The 22,007-nt window shown below is 47.4% G+C and overlaps 2 protein-coding genes across 7 annotated transcripts in view; one reads left to right on the top strand and one right to left on the bottom strand.

Moving 5' to 3' along the window:
* The window catches only part of RAB37 (RAB37, member RAS oncogene family), a 78,784-nt gene that overhangs the window by 26,262 nt on the left and 30,515 nt on the right, over window positions 1–22,007 (bottom strand). The gene's annotated exons all lie outside the window — the stretch shown is intronic.
* The window catches only part of LOC100977992 (CMRF35-like molecule 1), a 43,698-nt gene continuing 28,366 nt past the window's right edge, over window positions 6,676–22,007 (top strand). For 4 of the 5 annotated variants that reach the window (XM_063599378.1, XM_063599377.1, XM_063599376.1 and 1 more), the window contains exons 1-3: window positions 6,676–9,193; window positions 17,203–17,541; window positions 18,897–19,005. In XM_063599378.1, the coding sequence (XP_063455448.1) occupies window positions 9,151–9,193; window positions 17,203–17,541; window positions 18,897–19,005 (491 nt within the window). In that variant the 5' untranslated portion in view covers window positions 6,676–9,150. The remainder of the gene's footprint in view (window positions 9,194–17,202; window positions 17,542–18,896; window positions 19,006–22,007) is intronic. The other variant, XM_003813336.4, reaches the window with a different exon arrangement.

The following is a 22,007-nucleotide window of genomic DNA, read 5'->3' as shown; positions in this document are numbered from 1 at the left end:
TCCCAAAGTGCTGGGATTACAGGCGTGAGCCAATGCGCCTGGCCGACAAATCTCTCTTTCTTTCCATATATATAGCTTACTGTTTCTGTTTCTCTGGAGAACCCTAACCGATACAATGACAATATAATGTATAGCGGCTTGATAAAAGTTTGGTAATGGTCAGTACTGGCTTAGATTTGGGGAAACATGCACTCATACATACACTATTAGTGGGAGTATACATTGAGCAACCATTTTGGATAGCAACTGACAATATCTATCAAGGTTTCAAGTGCAAATTCCTTTGACTCAGCAACTCTATGGCTTTCCTTGCAAAAATAAACCAAGAGGACCAGGCGTGGTGGCTCATGCCTGTAATCCCAGCACTTTGGGAGGCCGAGGCAGCTCACCTGAGGTTGGGAGTTTGAGACCAGCCTGGCCAACATAGGGAAACCCTGTCTGTACTGAAAATACAAAAATTAGCAGGGCATGGTGACGTGCACCTGTAATGCCAGCTACTCGGGAAGCTGAGGCAGGAGAATCACTTGAACCTGGGAGGTGGAGGTTACAGTGAGCCAAGATCGCACCATTACACTACAGCCTGGGTGACAGAACAAGACTCCATCTCAAAAAAAAAAAAAAAAGTAAACCAAGATATGTGTATAAGGATGCTCATTGTAGTGTTTGTAAGAACAAATAATTCAGCAGTAGAGACTAGTGAAGTAAACTCTAGAATATACATACAATGCAGTACTGTGAAAACAGTAAAAGGATGAGGAAGATCTGTATGTACTGTATGTCCCTGTTGCAGCAGAGAAATACTGGGTAAAAGAGGGCGAGGTCCTGGCGATGGCTCCACCCTCAAGCCTGGACCTGCGGCCCTAAATGAGAACATGCATTCCTGTTTTCCTGCCTGAATGTTGCCTTTTCCAAAACCACCCTGGCCCACCATGTCCCCAGCCCTGTACCCATAAAAAGCTCTTGGCAGACGAGCAGAGTGGTGTAGCTGAGAAGGAGAGAAGTGACAAGCAGCTGAACGTCAAGAGTAGAAGCAACTGAGCATCGGAGCATACGAATAGACACGGCTTAACTTCAGATGGCACGGCTTCAGAGAGGAGCCCGGTTATCTCCAGCCAGGCTTCAGGGAAAGATCACCTTCTTCCCACACCATCCCCTTTCCAGCTCCCTTTCCACTGAGAGCCACTTCCACCGCTTAATAAAATCTCCACATTCATCATCCTTCAAGTCTATATGACCTGATTCTTCCTGGACACCTGACAAGAACCCGGGTACCAAGAGAGCAGGGTGTAAAAGGCTGTCACCCTGGCTCTCCACTGAGCTGGTTAACACTTAACTCTGTACCAAGAGGGCAGGGTGTAAAAAGGCTGTCACCTTGACTCTCCGCTGAGCTGGTTAACACTTAGCCATCTGTGGATGGCAACTGCTAAAAGAGCATTAATTGTGTTTTTCTTTTCTTTTATTTTTTTGAGACAGAGGCTCACTCTGTCACACAGGCTGGAGTGTAATGGTGGGATCTTGGCTCAGTGTAACCTCCACCTCCTGGGTTCAAGCAATTCTCCTGCCTCAGCCTCCCAAGTAGCTGGGATTATAGGCACCCGCCACCACACCCTGCCAAATTTTTTTTTTTTTTTTTCAGTAGAGATGGGGTTTTGCCATGTTGGCCAGGTTGGTCTTGAACTCCTGGCCTCAGGTGATCCACCCACCTCAGCCTCCCAAAGTGCTGGGATTACAGGCGTGAGCCACCATGCCTGGCCTCAAAGAACCTTAATTGTAACACCCCTTCATGCTGCCGTGGGGCCAGAGCCCAAAAGTATTCGTCCCAGCCCTAGCACCCACTTGCCTGTGTGCTCCCTCTCACAAGGTGCTGAACCCAGTGGGTTCGAGCAAGTAAAGTTCGTCCCTGCTGGTGCCTAAGTGGCCGACTGGACCCAGAGCTGGTGCCCTCCAGTTCCTACCCGCAAAAGGGTCAAAGGAACTCTCCTGTCTCACTGTTTGGGAGAAAGTTCATTATTAAGCAAAAGAAGCAGGGGGCAGAGTGATGTATATAGTATGATGAATGTGTATATGTTACTTAGGTTTATCTGCTGGAGTATGATTAACTTTTCTCAGGGAGGCAATAGAGGCCAAGAGGATTGCCTTTGAGGTTCTGGGGCTGGTAGGTGGGAAATGGAGATAAGACTTTTACTTTGCATTTAATCTTTTTCTATGTTTTAAAAAATTTATTTAAATAATTTGCTTGGCCAGGTACAGTGGCTCACACTTGTAATTCCAGTGCTTGGGGAGGCCAAAGGCAGGAGGATCACTTGAGCCCAGGAGTTCGAGACCAGCCTGAAAACATAGGAAGACCATATTCTACAATAAATAAAACAATAAGCTGGGCTTGGTGGTGCATGCCTGTATTCCCAGCTATTGGGGAGGCTGAGGCAGGAGGATTACTTGAGTCCAGGAGATTTTCCAGAATTACAGCTGCAATGAGCTATAATTGCACCACTGCACTCTAGCCTTGGTGACACAGTGAGAACCCATCTCAAAAGAAAAAAAAGGAAAAGAAAAAGAAAGGTAATTGTGAGCAAATTATTTTATTTTATTTATTTATTTTTTTGAGATGAGTTCTTGCTGTGTTGCCCAGGCTGGAGTGCTGTGGCTCATGGTGACGAGTCACTGCAGCCTCAACCTCTCTGGGCTCGGGTGATCCTCCCACTTCAGCCTCCCGAGTAACTGGGACTACAGGCACATGCCACTGTGCCCAGCTAATTTTTTTGTATTTTTTGCAGAGTTGGGGTTTCACCATGTTTCCCAGGCTGGTCTCGAACTCCTGGGCTCAAGTAATCCACCCATCTTGGCCTCCCAAAGTGCTGAGATTACAGGTGTAAGCCACCAAACTTGGCCTGCATTTTACCTTTTTAAAGAAAGTATTAACTGGAGGTATTTCAGAGCTGGTATTTTCGGCCATGTCTCTCTTTTTTATAAAATAGGATTTAATTTTTAGAGAATTTCTAGGTTCACATTAACACTGGGCAGAAGATACAGGGATTTTTCCACAGACTCTTTTCCCCCACAGATGTATAACCTTCCCCATTATCAACACCCTCCACTGCCATACTTTTTATATTTTTCCTGTATTAAAATGCCCTAATAAAGATAGTAGTCCAGTTGGTAAAGCAAACTCATACATGAGTGATCCTTCATTAAACCTGAAATAAATTGCTTTTCTACAGAAGAACAAAAGATTGGTAATAGATACACACACATATATTTAACAGCAGTTATTTCTGTCTGGCAGGATTCGGAGTGACTTAAGATGCATTCTTTGTGTTCATCTGTATTTCACTGTTTTTCTCTAACAAACACACATTACTTTTGTAGTGGGAAAAAGTCTGTGTGTGTGTTGAGGAGGTGCATTGCATCGGGGAATCTGATGAAAGCTAAGGGGATGCCCAAGTTTAGCCTACCTGTTGCTGAACAAACGCTTGTTTTTTTTCCAAATACATCTAGCCAATTAATAGGTGCTTAAAAAAAAGATCAAATTTTCTAGGCAGGGGGAGCCTCAATTGCAGCTCTTCCACTTTGTCAAGGAGCAGGCAGCAAAGATGACAGGCGCTCTATTCTGAAAATCAAAGAGCCCTTTTGTTTTCTCTAACCCACTATCTTAGTTCCGGCTGCTATAACAAAATACCATAGACTGGGTGGATATGATATGATATGATATGATATGATGTATGATAGATATGATGTTTTGGAGACAGTGTCTCACTCTGTCACCTAGGCTGGAGTGCAATGGCACGATCTTGGCTCACTGCAACCTCCGCCTCCTGGGCTCAGGTGATTCCCCTGCCTCAGCCTCCGAAGTAGCTGGGACTACAGGGTCGTGCCACCATGCCCAGCTAATTGTTGTATCTTTTGGTAGAGACGGAGTTTCACCATGTTGGCCAGGCTGGTCTGGAGCTCCTGATCTCAAGGGATCTGCCTGCCTTGGCCTCCCAAAGTGCTGGGATTACAGGTGTGGGCCACTATGCCCTGCTGATTGTGTGGATTATAAACAGAAATGTATTTCTCACAGTTTTGGAGCCTGGAAAGTCCAAGGTCAAGGCACTGGTAGGCTCAGGGTCTGGTGAGGACCCACTCCTCAGGGAGGGCTCCTTCTTGCTGTGTCCTCACATGGTAGAAGGGGCAAGGCAGCTCTCTGGGGCCTTTCTTTTTCTTTTCTGTTTTTTTTTTTTTTTTAGATGGAGTTTCGCTCTTGCTGCCCAGGCTGGAGTGCAATGGTACGATCTTGGCTCACCACAACCTCTGCCTCCCAGGTTCAAGCAATTCTTCTGCCTCAGCCTCCTGAGTAGCTGGGATTACAGGCATGCACCACACCTGGCTAATTTTGTATTTTCAGTAGAGACGGGGTTTCTCTATGTTGGTTAGGCTGGTCTTGAACTCTCGACCTCAGGTAATCCGCCTGCCTCGGCCTCCCTAAGTGCTGGGGTTACAGGCATGAGCCACCGCGCCCAGCCCTCTGGGGCCTTTCTTATAAGGGCACTAATCCCATTCAGGAGACCTAGTTACTCTCCTGACCTAGTTACTCTCCAAAGGCTCAACCTCGTAATGCCATCACGTTGAGGGTTAAGTTTCAACGTATGAAATTCGAGAGACACAAACTTTCAGACTCACTCTTTGGAGACGCCTATTTTTCTCAGAAATAAGCTTTCCTGTGCCTGAATTCCTGGACAAGAACTTGGGTAAGGCCCAGATTCCCATTCCATACACTGCAGAAGAGGGACATGAGATCTGGAAAATGTTCAAGGCTGGTGGTATCAGTTACCTGCTTTACTAAGTCAGTTTTCAGTGCATGATAAAACATTCTTTCATTCTGAAATTTGTTTTATTTCATTTTATTTTATTTTTGAGACAGAGTTTCGCTCTTGTTGCCCAGGCTGGAATGCAATGGTGCGATCTCAGCTCACTGCAACCTCTGCCTCCCAGGTTCAAGTGATTCTCCTGCCTCAGCCTCCTGAGCAGCTGGGACTACAGGTACCTATCACCATGCCGAGCTAATTTTTTGTATTTTTAGTAGACAGGGTTTCACCATGTTGGTCAGGCTGGTCTTGAACTCCTGACCTCAGGTGATCCGCCTGCCTTGCCCTCCCAAAGTGCTGGGATTACAGGCGTGAGCCACGGCACCCGGCCAGGAAATTTGTTTAAAAAACAACCTTGGAGTGGACGCCCTGGTGACAACCAGCTCCGGGATTCTCTGCTTTATCAATTCTTCGTTGTCAGCACTGAACAGGATCTAAGGGCTGTTTTCTCTCTCTCTCTCTCTCTCTTTCTCTGCCCCCTCCCTGAACCTGACACAAGGCAGCATGGCTTATATGAACCAGGCCTGGGTTTGAATCTTGGCTCTGCCACTTACTAGCTATGTGACCTTGGACACGTCACTTGCTCTCTGCGTCTCAATTTCTTTGAAAAATGAGAACCGCATCACCTTTCCTCTAGATTTATAGTGAGGATTCAATGTAATAATGATGGAAAATATGAAACATAGCACAAGTGGTTGGGAAAGATAAAGTGCAATTGGAAGTGAGGGGAACTAAAAGGGCTCAGGAATGGTTTCTGAGAAGAGTTATGATTTATAAAAACAGAGACTGGTTCTTAGGTGCTAGACAGAGTCCCCTAGCAGAGCACACAAGGCCAGGGCAGAATGACAGGCTCAACCATTCACGTACATACATGCACACACACATACATACATACATAGGTGCTTTAGAGCAGGGAGAATCTCAGATGACCTGTCTAATCCCTACTTTCACATATGGGGACAGGGAAGCCCAGGGAGATAACTGGCTTGTGTATAGGTCAATGGCCAAACCAGGATTACAGGCTCAAATGAGTTTTTGAGGACACAAGGCCTGCAGAAGAGCCGATTCCCCTGTATTCCCCATAGGCACTTGGTTAGAGGAGCAGCTACTCAGAACCATTTGGCGAATTCTCTGCTTTTTCTTTTTGAGACAGTGTCTTGCTCAGTCACCCAGGCTGGAGGAGTGCAGTGCTGTGACCTCAGCTCACTGCAACCTCTGCCTCCCGGGTTCAAGCAATTCTCTTGCCTCAGCCTCCTTAGTAGCTAGAATTACAGACATCCACCACCATGCCCGGCTAATTTTTCGTATTTTTTAGTAGAGATGGGGTTTCAACATGTTGGCCAGGCTGGTCCTGAACTCCTGACCTCAGGTGATCCGCCTGCCTTGGCCTCCCAAAGAGTTGAGATCACAGGCGTAAGCCACCGTGCCCAGCCTGAATTCTCTCTTCTTGTTTCAAAGGGGAATCCTTCTTGGGGAGGCCAGGTCTGGGAGAGGCCACGATCAGAGGGTCTGGCCACAGGCAGTTCTAACAGACAGTGCTGTTCCCTCCTTGTTGCTCATGCCCAAGAGAGGAAAGCTTACCCCACGACCCTCGATGCATCTGCCCCTTGTTTTTCAGGGCAGCTCCCATTCCTGGTCCTTTTTCCTGGAAGCCAATGGCTTCCCTACTGCAGAGGGCTGATTGCTCTCTGTGTATCTGCATGGTGCCCTGGGCAGAGGACCTATTGACATGCAGCAGGGACCAAAGGGCTGGCCAAGCCCTCACCCCGGATTCTTGACCTACTTTATGGTCTGCAGATATGTAAAGCGAGAAGCCATCTCTGGCCACGTCCTGGAAAAGCCATGGCTTATCAGCTGCTGTGGTTTTCTGTGCAAATAACCCTCTGCACACCCACTCATTCCTGATTAGGGTGTGAGGGGGTTGCGTCCCTCTTTGAGACTCACTCCCTTGTCAAGATGTCACAGGGTGTATGTGACACATGGCAAAAGTGGCTCCAGGTGCAGAAGATGAGAAAGGTCTAATCCTTTTATTTATTTTTATTTATTTATTTATTTTGAGATGGAGTTTCACTCTTGTTGCCCAGGCTGTAGTGCAATGGCGCGATCTCAGCTCACTGCAATCTCCACCTCCTGTGTTCAAGTGATTCTCCTGCTTCAGCCTCCTGAGTAGCTGGGATTATAAGTACCCACCACCACACCCGGCTAAGTTTTGTACTTTTAGTAGAGACGGGGTTTCGCCATGTTGGCCAGGCTGATCTCGAACTCCTGACCTCAGGTGATCCACCTGCCTTGGCCTCCCAAAGTGCTGGGATTACAAGTGTGAGCCACTGAGTCTGGCCCTTCCTAATCCTTTTATATCCCCAGTCCCGACCCTAGGGACTTGCTGGGGTCTTGATGGGAAAGGAGAGATGGGGGATGGACATGATTGTCAGAAGGAGGAGAGTGAGGGGCAAAACTCGTCCTTCCTTTCTTCCTTCCTTCCTTCAACAAATAGTTATAAGGTGAGGGGTGGAGCGAGGGGGTAATAGTCCTGAGCAATGAACTGGTTTCCTCAGGTAGACCCCTTGGTACAATGGAAAGGTTTCTGGAAGATTCCAGATGTAGGTATCCCTGGGATCTCACCTGGTGGGCTGGGGTACAGCAGTAGGAGCTTCCTTCGTGTTCTCAGGACAAAGCGCCCCTTGTCACTGGGCCAGTAGTTCCCTGCTTGCATCTCCCTTCTCTCTGAACCTCTCTGTGTGTGCGTGCGTGCGTGCACGTGTGTGTGTGTGTGTGTTTAAAGAGACAGCGTCTGCTCTGTTGCCCAGGCTGGAGTACAGTGAACAGTGGCTCAATCATAGCTCACTGCAGTTTCGACCTCTTGGGCTCAAGTAATCTTCAGGCCTTAGCTTCCCAGATTGCTTGGACTACAGGCGTGCGTGACTCTGCAGAACTAATTATTATTATTATTATTATTATTTTTGAGACAGAGTCTTGCTCTGTTGCCTAGGTTGGAGTGCAGTGGTGCGATCTGGGTTCACTGCAACCTCTGCCTCCTGGGTTCAAGTGATTCTCCTACCTCGGCCTCCCGAGTCACTGGGATTACAGGTGCATGCTACCACGCCCAGCTAATTTTTGTATTTTTTAGTAGAGATGGGGTTTCGCCATTTTGGCCAGGCCGGTCTCTAACTCCTGACCTGGAGTCTTCTGCCTACCTTGGCCTCCCAAAGTGTTGGGATTACAGGCATGAGCCACCATGCCTGACTTTTTTTTTTTTTTTTTTTTTTTTGTGGAGATGAAGCCTTGCCATGTTGCCCAGGCTGGTCTTGAACTCCTGGCCTCAAGTGATCTTCCTGCCTCAGCCTCCTAAAGTGCTGAGATTACAGGTGTGAGCCACCATACCTGGCCTTGTAGTCTGGGGTTGGATACCCAATCTCCTCATAGCTGCCTTCCAACCTTTGGTCTGGAATCTCTCCTCTGGCTTTCTGAATTTGGCCCCAAGTGCCCCTCAGTCCTCTTGAACTTCTGGCCTTCTGGGCTCCCAAGCATCTGGCTACACCTGAAGCTCCAGGTTTAGGACATCGTGTCTATCAGCCGTGGCTCTCCAGGACCCCTCTGGTGGAGCCGCGTGCCCCTGCCCCCAGCCAACCCACCAGGTTTGGAGGATTGGATAAGGGCTGGCCAGACCCAGCGGGTCTGTCTGCAGGTTTCCACATGACAGAGGAGCCACGAAGTTCTCTTTTTAGAGAACCCACGGTGGCTGTGTACAGAGAGGTACTTCTCAGAAGCTGATGATTCCTGTGACCCCTTGCATTGTCAACTGCCTCGAAATTTCACCCTTTCCACCTCCTTCCTCTTTTTTTTTTTGTTTTTGTTTGAGACAGAGTCTTGTTCTGTCACCCAGGCTGGAGTGCAAGTGGCGCGATCTCGGCTCACTACAACCTCCGCCTCCTAGGTTCAAGCGATTCTTCTGTCTCAGCCTCCTGAGTAGCTGGGACTACAGGTGTGCACCACCACACCTGGCTAATTTTTGTATTTCTAGTAGAGACGGGGTTTCACTATGTTGGCCAGGCTGATCTTGAACTCCTGATCTCGTGATCTGCCCGCCTTGGCCTCCCAAAGTGCTGGGATTACAGGCCTGAGCCACCGTGCCCGACCAACCACCTCCTTCCTCTTTCAGTCTCTTTCACCCATGGGAAGTGACTGAAGGAGGAAGTTCAAGGGCGAGAGTGAGTGCCAGCAGAAGGCTGGGAGATGGAGCGCAGTCTGTAGTTTGTTCCTGCTGTCAGGCTCCACTGAGGGGAACGGGGACCTGTCTGAAGAGAAGATGCCCCTGCTGACACTCTACCTGCTCCTCTTCTGGCTCTCAGGTGAGCGGGCCTGGGTCTGTCTTCTTGGGGAAGCTTAGCAAGCAGGAGGAGGTGGCTGAGAGAGGGAAGAAGGGACCCGGCCAGAAGGTGTCCTTAATGGCGTGAGCCTTGTGCGTTTCATCCACATACCCACCATTCACCTAGCATTTCCGTTGCCAAGGCAGGAATACAGGGCATGGCCTTCATAATGAAGCCACTGCAAGGCAGAATTCCTGATCCCCAGCGGCTGATCATGTGAAATGGACAGACTGTAGGCCCCGCCGGCCAGGGAAAAGCAGAGGAGGAACACGGGCTGCTCAGGAGAGCAGGCGACTGCCTGATCCTGGACTGGGTGATCTGTCACCTGCGTGGAGGTGTTCTGAGCAAGGGCAGGTGTCAGGGAAGAGGTGAGGCTGGAGGGCTCTGAAAGGAGGGAAGAGGGAGTTTGCTGGGCAGAGAGGGAGTGGTGGTTCTAGGCATTTGGGGCAGAAGGAAATAGTAGAAGTTGCTGAGGGACCGGAAAGGTCAAGAGGAGATAAGCCTGGCAGGGACGTAGAGGAAAGGAGGGACTGAGATGTGGGCAGAGCCAGAGGGCAGGAGACACCTTAAGTTGGTGCATACAATTTTGGTTAAAAATGAAGGGAGGCCAGGGAAGGAGGCTCATTCCTGTAATCCCAGCACTTTGGGAGGCTGATTGCTTGAGCTCAGGGATTCGAGACCAGCTTGGGTAACATGTGGAAACCCTGTCTCTACAAAAAGTACAAAAATTAGCCAGGTATGGTGGCATGTGCCTATGGTCCCAGCTACTTGGGAGGCTGGAGGCTGAGGCATGAGGATCACTTGAGCCCAGGAGTTGGAGGCTGCAGTGACCTGTAATCACACTACTGCCTTCCAGCGTGGGTGACAGAGCGAGACTCTGTTTCAAAAAAAAAAAAGAAAAGAGAAAAGAAAAAAAAAGAAAACAAAAAAATAATTTCAAGAAGTGAGAAGTGATAAGTACTGTGAGGAAAACAGAACAAGATGCTATGTTACAGTGGGACCCAGGTAGGGGGATGCTGTAAGTCAGGTGGGCTGAAACAACCCCCCTGAAGAGGGTCCCAGATGCCTGTCCGAGCCGAGACCTAAGAAAAGGATCAGACACAGGATCGGGACCAGCTTTCCAGGCACAGGGAACAGTAGATACGAGGGCTCTTGTGTAGGAATGAGCTTGGACTGGGCACATCTGAGGAAGAGGGAGGTCAGCACGGCTTTGCCTCTTGCTTCAGAAGATCCTGGTGGGACAGATTGGAGAAAAGGTCTTGGGGAAGAAAGTGACTTGTCCAGGACTGCTACGCTGGTACAGGAAGGGCAGGGAGTGGCTCATGGACACTTGGCCCCGAGTTTCAGCATGTAAGTGGAGAAGGCAGACTTTGGGTGAGATGTTATGAAATGCATTGGCACAGTGAGACCAGGACAGGTATGGCTGCTTTTTTTCTGACATCTGGAAATGAGAGAATTTGGTAGTGAGCAGATGTGAGAGTCGTGTTGGGAGTGGGAGTGGTTTGGGACCTCTGTCTGAAGTGGGCAGAAAAGTCAGCAGGCACAGCTATGGGCGCCAACATGGAGCCCGGATACCACTGTGAATCTTCGTGCATCAGCTCTTGCCAGCCTCTCCTGCAGAACTTCCACCCACAAGCAGCAAGTGTGCTTACCCTGTTTCCCTCTTCTAAATAATTTATCATTTTAAAACACCCAAGAAAAAAAATACCCATCGGAAGTTCGTTTTCTGTGAGAAAGGAGGGTTTTTTATTTTTTTTGAGTTGGGGTCTCAGTCTGCTGCCTAGGCTGGAGTGTGGTGGCATGATCATAGCTCACTGCAGCCTCAACTCCTGGGCTCAAGTGATCCTCCTGCCTTGGCCTTCTGAGTTGCTGGGATTAAAGGCATGAGCCACCATGCCTGGCAAGGAACAGATTTTTTTTTTTTTTTTTTTGAGACAGAGTCTCGCTCTGTCACCCAGGCTGGAGTGCGGTGGCGCGATCTTGGCTCACTGCAACCTCCACCTCCCAGATTCAAGTGATTCTTCTGCCTCAGCCTCCCAAGTAGCTGGGATTACAGGTGTGCCACCATGCCTGGCTATTTTTTGTGTGTGTTTTTAGTAGAGATGGGGTTTTACCATGTTGGTCAGGCTGGTCTCGAACTCCTGACCTCAAGTGATCCACCCGCCTTGGCCTCCCAAAGTGTTGGGATTACAGGTGTGAGCCACCGCGCCCAGCCTCACTGTGCTTTTTTTCCATAAGTCTTTATTGTTTCTGTTAAAGTTATTCCTAGGAATTTAATACACTTTTATGCTAATGTAAATGAGCACTTTTCTACTTTACTTTCCAACTATTTATTAGCAGTTTATAGAAAAGCCATTGATTTTTACATGTTTATTATTTAGCCACTCTATTAAATTCAATTATGAATTAAAATACTTTTTCATTTAAAATTAAAAAATTTTCTCTAACTTATTTCCCTTTTGATAATTATACATTTTATGTTTTTCCTTATCTTCCTATATTGATTAGAATTTCCAGGCTGGGCACAGTGGCTCATGCCTGTAATCCCAGCACTTTGGGAGGCCAAGGCAGGCGGATCACAAGGTCAGGAGATCGAGACCATCCTGGCTACAGTGAAACCCCATCTCTACCAAAAGTACAAAAAATTAGCCGGGCATGGTGGTGGGCGCCTGTAGTCCCAGCTACTCAGGAGGCTGAGGCAGGAGAATGGCGTGAACCCAGGAGGCGGAACTTGCAGTGAGCCGAGATTGAGCCACTGCACTCCAGCCTGGGCGACAGAGCCTGACTCCATCTCAAAAAAACAAACAAACAAACAAAAAAGAACTTCCAGAATCATGTTATTATATATATTGGGAATTCATGTTTTGTTTATGATTTCAATAGGAATGCCTATAGTATTTCACTGTTAAGAATAATTTGGCTGGTGGTGCATGATGGCTCAAGCCTGTAATCCCAGCACTTTGTGAGGCTAAGGCAGGCAGATCGGTTGAGCCCAGGAGTTTGAGACCAGCTTGGGCAACAAAGTGAGACCTTGTATCTCCAAAAAAAAAAAAAAAAAAAAAGAAAAAAAAATATTAGCCTGGTATGGTGGTGCATGCCTGTGGTCCTGTCGTCCCAGCTACATAAGAGGTTACAGCAAAAGGATCACTTGAGCCCAGGACTTGAGGCTGCAGTGACCCACGTTCGTACCAGTGCACTCCGGCCTGGGTGACAGGTGACCAAGCAAGACTCCATCTCAAAAAAAAAGAATAATTTGGCTCTTGGTTTATGGTGTCCTAAAAGTCTTTTTAATTGTGGAAAATAAAATGTACAAAAAAGTGCATAAAACTTCAACGTCCATGTTAACAAATTATTATAAAGTACATATGAATGTCTCGCACTAAGTGTGGTGCTTGCTGAGGTTTTTGATAGACAATCTTTATCAGATAAAGGCAGTTCTCTTAGTTTGCTAAGAGTTTTTAAAAAATCATGAATGAGTGTTGATTCCTATCAGGTACTTCTCTCTGCACCTAAGATGATCACAAGATTTTTCTCCTTGACTCTGTTAATATGGCATATTACCCTTATTGATTTTCTTTTTTTCTTTTTTCTTTTTTTTTGAGTCAGTCTTGCTCTGTCTCCAGGCTGGAGTGCAGTGGTGTGATCTTGGCTCACTGCAACCTCCGCCTCCTGGGTTTAAGCGATTCTCCTGCCTCAGCCTCCCAAGCAGCTGGGACTACAGGTGCCCGCCACCACGCCCAGCTAATTTTTTGAATTTTTAGTAGAGACGGGGTTTCACCATGTTGGCCAGGATTGTCTCGATCTCTTGGCCTCGTGATCCGCCTGCCTCGGACTCCCAAAGTGCTGGGATTGCAGGTGTAAACCACCGTGCCTGGCCTCCTTATTGATTTTCCTTTTGTTTTTTTGAGACGGAGTCTTGCTCTGTCGCCCAGGCTGGAGTGCAGCGGCGCGATCTCGGCTCACTGCAAGCTCCGCCTCCCAGGTTCACGCCATTCTCCTGCCTCAGCCTCTGAGTAGCCGGGACTACAGGCGCCCGCCACCACGCCTGGCTAATTTTTTGTATTTTTAGTAGAGACAGGGTTTCACCGTGTTAGCCAGGATGGTCTCGATCTCCTCACCTCCTGATCCGCCCGCCTTGGCCTCCCAAAATGCTGGGATTACCGGTGTAAGCCACCGCGTCCAGCCTCCTTATTGATTTTTTAATGTTAAAAACCATTTTGGGTGTTTGGCATAAACCCAACTTGGTGATAATGTTTTATCCTGTTTATGTATCACCAGATTCCGTATGCTGATCTTTTGTTTCAGGTTTTTGCATTTATGTTAATGAGTGATATTTGCCTACAATACTTTCTTGCTTTGCCCTTGTCAGGTTTTGGCATCAAGATTATGTTAATCTCGTGAAATGGATTTGGGATTTCATCTTCTTTTTCTATGCTCTGGAAAATTATCTATAAAATAGACATGATTTCTTCTTTACATGTTTGGTAAATATTTCCATTGAAGCTGTATAGGTCTGGAGTTTTATTTTGGCGGAAGTTTTAAACAAGGGATTTGATTTATTTAAATATAATAGCTGTGGAATGATTCAGGTTTTCTATTTATTTTGTGCTGATTTTAGCATATTGTATTTTTTTCTTTTCTTTCTTTTTCTTTTTTTTTTTTTTTTTGAGATGGCGTCTCGTTCTGTTGTTCAGGCTGGAGTGCAGTGGTGTGATCTCAGCTCACTGAAACTTCCACCTCCTGGGTTCAAGCGATTCTCCTGTCTCAGTCTCCCAAGTGGCTGGGGCTACAGGTGTGTGCCACCACGCCAGGCTAATTTTTGTATTTTTAGTAGAGATGGGGTTTCACCATGTTGGCCAGGCTGGTCTTGAACTCCTGACTTCAGATGATCCACCTGCCTCGGCCTCTCACAGTGCCTGGCCTGTATAATTTTTTTCTAGGAATTTGTTTATTCCATCTCAAATTGTAAATTCATTGGCATAACATTGTTTAAATATCCTTTTATTATTATATCCTTTTATCTTATTCATGGTTTATTAACTTTTTAATATGTGCAGGATATACAGTCATATACCACTTTTAATTTTTTTTTTTTTTTCTGAGATGGAATCTCACTCTGTTGCCCAGGCTGGAATGCAGTGGCACGATCTTGGCTCACTGCAACCTCCGCCTCCCAGGTTCAGACGATTCTCCCACCTCAGCCTCCCAAGTAGCTGGGATTACAGGTGCACTCCACCACACCTGGTTAATTTTTGTATTTTTAGTAGAGACAAGATTTCACCATGTTGCCTAGGCTGGTCTCAAACTCCTGACTTCAGATGATCCACCCACTGTGGCCTCCCAAAGTGCTGGAATTACAGGTGTGAATACTGTGCCTGACCCTCTTTTGGTTTTAATTTGCATTTTTCTGGTGATCAGAGATGTTGAGCATTTAAAAATAGATCTGTTGCCCATTTATAGCTCCTCTTTTGAGAAATATCTGGTCAGATTCCTTGCCCAGTTTTTAATTAGATTATTTGTTTTCTTGTTACTGATTTGTTTGAGTTCCTTATGTATTTTGGATATCAGCTCTTTGTCAGATGTATGGTTTGCAAATATTTTCTCTCACTCTGTAGGTTGTCGCTTCATTCTCTTGGTTGTTTCCTTTGCTGTGCAGAATCTCTTTGGTTTTGTGAATCCCATTTGTCTAGTTTTGCATTTGTTGCCCGTGCTTTTGGCGTCCTCTCCAAGACATCATCGCCAAGACCAATGTTGTGGAGCTTTTCCATTAGGTTTTCTTCTGAGAGATTTAAGTTTCGGGTCTTACATTTACATCTTCTCTATTGTGAGTTGATTTTTGTATATGTTGTGAGATAAAGATCCGGCTTCATTCTTCTGGACGTGGATGTTGAGTTTTCCCAGCACTGTTTATTGAAGAGACTGTCCTTTCCCCATTGTGTGTTCTTGTCACAGGGCCCGCTTCTTTCCCCAGGACCCAGGCTGGAGTGCAAGGAGGGCTGTGCCTTCGCATGGATCCCCTGCTCTCCAATCCAGGCTGCCGTGGTCCTCACCCCTTCCCAGGGTCTCTCTGACACTGAGGCCCTCTGTCCGCGCCGTTTGTTGTTGTGCTTGAACTGCTGGTTTTTGTTTTGTTTTGTTTTGTTTTTGAGATGGAGTTTTGCTCTTCTTGCCCAGGCTGGTGTGCTATGGCGCCATCTTGGCTCATTGCAACCTCTGCCTCCCGGGTTCAAGCGATTCTCTTGCCTCAGCCTCTCCAGTAGCTGGGATTACAGGCATGTGCCATCACGCCAGGCTAATTTTTCTATGTTTAGTAGAGACGGCGTTTCTCCATGTTGGTCAGGCTGATCTCAAACTCCCAACCTCAGGTTGGGAATTTATATATATATGTTCTTTTTGTTCTTTCTCTCATATTCTCACCTTTGAAAGATTCCGGATACAGGGAAATATTTCTTTACTTTAAAAAAAAAAAAAGGCCGGGCGCAGTGGCTCACACCTATAATCCCAGCACTTTGGGATATATATATATATTTTTTTCCTTTAAAATGTTTTTTATTTTTAGAGTCAGTGGGTACCTGTGGAGGTTTGTTACATGGATATATTGCGTGATGCTGAGGTTTCAGCCTCAATCAAACCTGTCACCCAGATAGTGAACATGGTACCCAATTGGTAGTTTTTTCAGTGCTTGCTCCCTTCCCTCCTCTGTTTTGTTCTTGCCCCTTTCCCTCCTCTGCCTGTTGTTGCCATCTTTATGTCCATGTGTAACCATTGTTTAGCTCCCACTTATAAGTGAGAACATGCGGTATTTGGTTTTCTGTTTCTGCATTAATTCACTTAGGATAATGGCCTCCAGCCACATCCATGTTGCTGCAAAGGACACGATTTTGAAGGAAAACATGTATTTTAAGAAAATACAGGCCAGGTGTTGTGGGGCCCGCCTGTAATCCCAACACTTTGTGAGGCTGAGGTGGGTGGATCGCTTGAGCCCAGGAGTTCGAGACCAGCCTGGACAACATGGCAAAATCCTGTTTCTACTAAAACTACAAAAATTAGCCAGGCATGGAGGCATGTGCCTGTAGTCCCAGCTACTCAGGAGGCTGAAGTGGGAGGATCAATTAAGCCTGGGAGGTGAAGGCTTCAATGAGCCATGATTGAGCCATGATTGTGCCACTGTGTTCCAGCCTGGGCGACAGAGTGAGAGCCTGTCTCAAAAGAAAAAAAAGAGAAAAAGAAAAAAAAAGTAAATACTGCCTTACTGTCTATAATACCTGCTTTTCTACAAGGTGATAGTAATCAGAAGAATGTAGGATTGGCAGAAAGGTGGACATATAGATCAATGGAACAGAATGGGAAATCCATAAATTTGCAATTTGACAAAGAGGTCAAAGCAATTCATTAAAGAAAGTGGGATCTGTGTTGTATGGATCCTATAGCACATGGAGACCAGTTGCCGTTGCTGTTTTGATCAACTTCAAAGGCATTCATCCAGGGTGGTTTATTCCAGAACCACTAGAAATCATTAGGACCACCAGGACAGCCTCTCCACAGCCATCTGATGTGGCTGCCTCAGCTCGACCTCATGAGGGTCATCAGTGCTAAGAGTCAAGGTAAGACCCTGTGGAAATGGGTCTCCTGGTATTTCCTCCCCACCACACTGGACTAACACAAAGATGGCTGCAAAAGGACATTCCTTGAAATATACAGATTACCTTGGCCGTAGGGTGGAGAGAGGGGTGAACTGCAGGAAGTTATTATTGCTTATGCCAATATTTTTATTTTTGGGGGGATCCGTTGTTGTGCTCTTCAGTGATTTTCCTGGTGGCTTTGACCCAGTGGAAAGCCGAAGGACAAAAGTTTTGTATGCGGAAGGTGTATTTCTTCCTTGACGGTTATTTAACCTGTGAAACTTGGATTTGGGAGCTATTCCCTAAACAGAAAGCTGTGGCCCTGCCCTTGGGGTGGGAGGTGACAGCACATGAATTTGTGTTTTCCAGGCTACTCCATTGCCACTCAAATCACCGGTCCAACAACAGTGAATGGCTTGGAGCGGGGCTCCTTGACCGTGCAGTGTGTTTACAGATCAGGCTGGGAGACCTACTTGAAGTGGTGGTGTCGAGGAGCTATTTGGTATGACTGCAAGATCCTTGTTAAAACCACTGGATCAGAGCAGGAGGTGAAGAGGGACCGGGTGTCCATCAAGGACAATCAGAAAAACCGCACGTTCACTGTGACCATGGAGGATCTCATGAAAACTGATGCTGACACTTACTGGTGTGGAATTGAGAAAACTGGAAATGACCTTGGGGTCACAGTTCAAGTGACCATTGACCCAGGTAAGAGGGAGCGTATATATGTGTGTGTCTCTCAGGGCCTGCTCTGTCCTGGTCTCTGAGGTCCTACTCAAGTGATTTAATTGTCACTGAGTGATCTATCACTTGAGTCCCGAGTCTCATAGAATGCTGACTGACCACCTGGGACTGGGGGAGCAGGGCCTCTCTTCAATGCCCCCATGGCTCCCAGGGCTCCCTACATGACGGGATTAAGCCTTTCTAGGCACATTTTTTACCTCTGCACAGCTCAGTGCCTGAGGACAAGGTGATGGTCCCAGTTTCAGCCCAAGGGCCAAAGGGATGCCTTCCCATGGTACCCAGAGACACCAGTCCTTGCCATTGCTTTTTGGAGACCTCTGGTGCCCAGGTGTGTCCTGCTTTTGGTGGAGTTCTGGGCTGGGGCTTCATAGCTGCTGTTCCCACCTCCCATTCCATATCCAACCTGGGGGAAAAAGAGGCTCAGCATAGTTGGGGTGCTGGGGTCTAATTCCCAAGTCCAGAAAGGTCTTCACAGTCAAACGGCTGCATTCCTGGTCCCTGACATCCCACCATGAGCCATTTGTGTGTGTGGACTTAATGATATTTCTTCCTGTGTCCTTCTAGAATGCAGACACTCCTGGGAGTGTTAGCTCAGGGGTCCCAGTGCCTCGGTTTGCATGGGTTTATTTGTCGGGCTTGTTCTGCTGTCCCTCAGAAGATGAGCAGGACGGCTCGAGGGCCCTTGTGGCATGGAAGGAGCACCACAGTCCTTGGGGCCCCAGGTTGCACCCGGAGCCTCTGGGGCATGTTCTAGTTTGCAAAGTGCTGAACATGCATTTTCTCAATGGGTCCTCACAATACCCCTGAGAAGGGGGCATCCCCATCATTGAAGTTTTGTAACTTGCCCAAAGTCAAAGTTCTCCTGAATATGATGATTTCATTCAGGGCTGGTCCTGACCTTTCATGTCACAGATCTAGGGTCACTGTGCAAGTTCCCACTCTGCTTCTGTTGTTGCTGGATAAATAGGGCTGGGGGTGGAGATTGACCAAGGCACTGTCATAAGCAGCGGGTTTCTCAAATTCAGCTGGTCTCCAGCTGCCCTTAGGCTCTTCCCAGCCCCCTCTAACCCTCCCAGGGCCAGCTCAGCGTCCTCCCAGGGCCAGCTCAGCACCCTCCCTGGACCCTGCCCAGCCCCACCTGCCTATGAGGCTCTGGAGTCTCCTAGAGACCAGGGAGACATGAGTGGTCCAGGCTGCAGCCCCTTCCCATAGTAGCAGTCCAGACCTCCGCCCAGGCTCAGAGCTGTGTGCAGGGCTGCGGGTGGGCTCATGGGCAGGTGCGTCTGTGATCTGGTTTATACACCAAGCATCAACTACAGCTCCGACTCCTGCCCCCACCACGCCTACCTCCACTACGTTTACAGCACCAGTCACCCAAGAAGAAACTAGCAGCTCCCCAACTCTGACCGGCCACCACTTGGACAACAGGTAAGCCAGCTCTGGTTCCACTGTGGCCTACTTGGCCCAAACTCCTCCAGTGGAGAACTCTTTGAAGTCCCAGTTTCCAGCCTGAGCTTTGTCTGGGACCTGCACGCTCCTTAGTGAGGATGAGGAAGCTGGAGCCCTTCCCACTTGCTGTCAGGCCACACGGTGTCCTTTCAGTCTCCACAGATCCTTCATTCTGCAGCTCAGTGCTGTTTGTAGGTTCATTCATTCATTCGCCCCACTTTTACTGTGTTATAATAACTTCTACATGGCTGCACCGTGCTGAGCTCTGGGGACACAGACATGGACTGTCCCCGTGGAGCTCAGTGTGGGAGACCGATGAGTTGGCAGTCAGTGAGGACGGTGTGGCTCATGTGAGTGTGGGTGTGGGGTCATGGAGCCGCAGGGATGACTCTTGGTCCAACTTCTGGGAGGACAAGGAAAGGAGGGCTTGGGGAAGTCCCGTTTCCCTTAATTTTCCTCTGATTACTATTATGGCAAGAACAGTGATGCCAATAGTTTCTCACATCTCTAGAGCACCTGACAGCTCACAAAAGGCTTTCCTGTGCATTATTTTGTTTTCTTTGACCTTTCCTACAACCACCCCATGTGGAAGAATGGGCAGATACAAATGTTCCCATTTTACAGAAGAAGAAACTGAGCCTCAGTCCCTTCCTCAGTGAAGGGTGGTGCTGGAGCTTGGATGGGAGTCTCTGGGCTCTACACCATAGCTCAGGTCATGCCTCTTAGTGCCCTGCCCAACCATCTGCAGTCAGCTGGGCTTTCTAGAAGAGGAATGTCCCCTTTAATTTCCTCCTTTCACTCTCCTTGGCCCTCTTGACTTTGTTTTTAGGTCTGCCAAGTGCCAAGTTCTCCTTTTGCTGGGACCTTGCCACAAAATCCCTATGGGAGGTCCCCGGTATTCTAACCACCTGAGACCCTTCTACTCCCCGTCTCCCATTTGCCTTCTGTTTTTTTTTTTTTAAATTAAACTTTTTAAAGTTTTCTTTTTTTTATTTTTAGACAGAGTCTTGCTCTGTAGCTCAGACTTGAGTGCATGGTGCCATCTTGGCTCACTGCAACCTCTGCCTCTCATGTTCAAGCAATTCTCATGCCTCAGTCTCCTGAGTAGCTGGGGGAAATACAGTCGCCCACCACCACGCCCAGCTAATTGTTTTTTTTTTTTTTTGACGGATTCTCACTCTGTTGCCCAGGTTGGAGTGCAGTAGTATGATCTCAGCTCACTGCAACTTCCACCTCCCGGGTTCATGTGATTCTCATACCTCAGCTTCTCGAGTAGCTGAGACTACAGGTGTAAGCCCCCATGCCCGGCCAATTTTTAGTAGCGATGGGGTTTTCTTATGTTGGCCAAGCTGGTCTCCAACTCCTGTCCTCAAGTGATTTGCCCACCTCAGCCTCCCAAAGTGCTGTGATTAAAAGCATAAGCCACCTTGCTTTGTCCCTATTTTTCTTTTTCCTAAGCAAATCAATACAGGATACACTCTGATTTGAAAGTTTATTTTCTACCAAACTGCTTTGAATAAGTAATAGTTAAGGTTATTTATTTATTTATTACTTTATGAATCGAAGCCTTATGTAAGTGCCCGATTAGGGCCTTTGATTAGCATGAGATGGTTTGTTCACTCATTTATTTAACACATAACTCTTGAGCACTCACTCTAGCCTGTCACTGTTTAAGGGAATTAAAAAGGGTACAAGAATGGACCAAATAATCAAAATGCCTGCCCTCGAGGTACTTACAATCTAGAGCTAATTAGTGTAACCAAATAGGGTTGACAGAATTAATTGACTGATGAATTTCTTTCTCAAATTTCTGCACATCCAGTGATGAAGGAGATAATCCTTATATTAGTTTGCTTGGGTTGCCCCTAACAAAATACCTCAGAATTGGGGCTTAAATCACAAAGATTTATTTTCTCACAATTCTGGAGGCTAAAAGTCTGAGATCAAGGGGTCCACAAGGTTGGTTTCTTCTGAGTCCTCTCAGCTTGTAGATGGCTATCTTTTTCCTATGTGTTCACGTGGTCGTTCCTCTGCGTGTGTCTGTGTCCTGATCTCTTCTAATGACACCAGTCATAATGGATTAGGGCCTGCCCCAGTGACTTCACTTAACCTCAATCACCTCTTTAAAGATCCTATCTTCAAATACAATCACATTCTGAGATACTAGAGGGTGGGACTTCAACATATGGATTGGGGTGGGGGGTGGTGGTGTACAATCCAGCCCAGCCCACAACAGTTTTTTTTGTTGTTTGTTTGTTTTGAGACGGAGTGTTGCTCTGTCACCCATGCTGGAGTGCAGTGGCAGGATCTTGGCTCACTGCAACCTACGCCTCCCGGGTTCAAGCGATTCTCCTGCCTCAGCCTCCCAAGCAGCTGGGAGTAGCCAGGATTACAGGAATGCACCACCACACCCGGCTAATATTTTGTATTTTTAGTAGAGATGAGGTTTTGCCATGTTGGCCAGGCTGGTCTCGAACTCCTGACCTCATGTGATCAGCCTGCCTCGGCCTCCCAAAGTGCTGGGATTACAGGTGTGAGCCACCGCGCCCGGTCGAGTGATTCTTGAGCAAAGACTGGAAGAGGTGAGAAAGTGAGCCACACAGAGCTCTGGAGGGAGCATGTTCCTGGAGAAAAATGCAACTGGAATAAGGTCCATAATGTGGGGATGTGCCTGGAATATTCGAGGAGCAGCAGGAAGTGAGGCTGGAGTGAAGCAGGCAGGGGTGAGTCGTAGGCAGGAGTGGAGGCCATTGTCAGCCCTGGCCATTTTCATGGGCTGAAATGGGGCTGTTACGGGATTTATTTATTTATTTATTTTATTTTGTTTGTTTGTTTGTTTGTTTGTTTATTTATTGAGACAGGGTCTTGCTCTGTCGACCAGGCTGGAGTGCAGTGGCGCGATCTCAGCTCACTGCAACCTCCGCCTCCTGGGTTCAAGCAATTCTCCCACCTCAGCTTCCCAAGTAGCTGGGACTACAGAC

The sequence above is a fragment of the Pan paniscus genome, chromosome 19, assembly GCF_029289425.2.
Source record: "Pan paniscus chromosome 19, NHGRI_mPanPan1-v2.0_pri, whole genome shotgun sequence".
Lineage (NCBI taxonomy): Eukaryota > Metazoa > Chordata > Mammalia > Primates > Hominidae > Pan > Pan paniscus.
The sequence above is the reverse complement of the archived record's forward strand: the minus strand, read 5'-3'. Positions and strand labels throughout refer to the sequence as shown.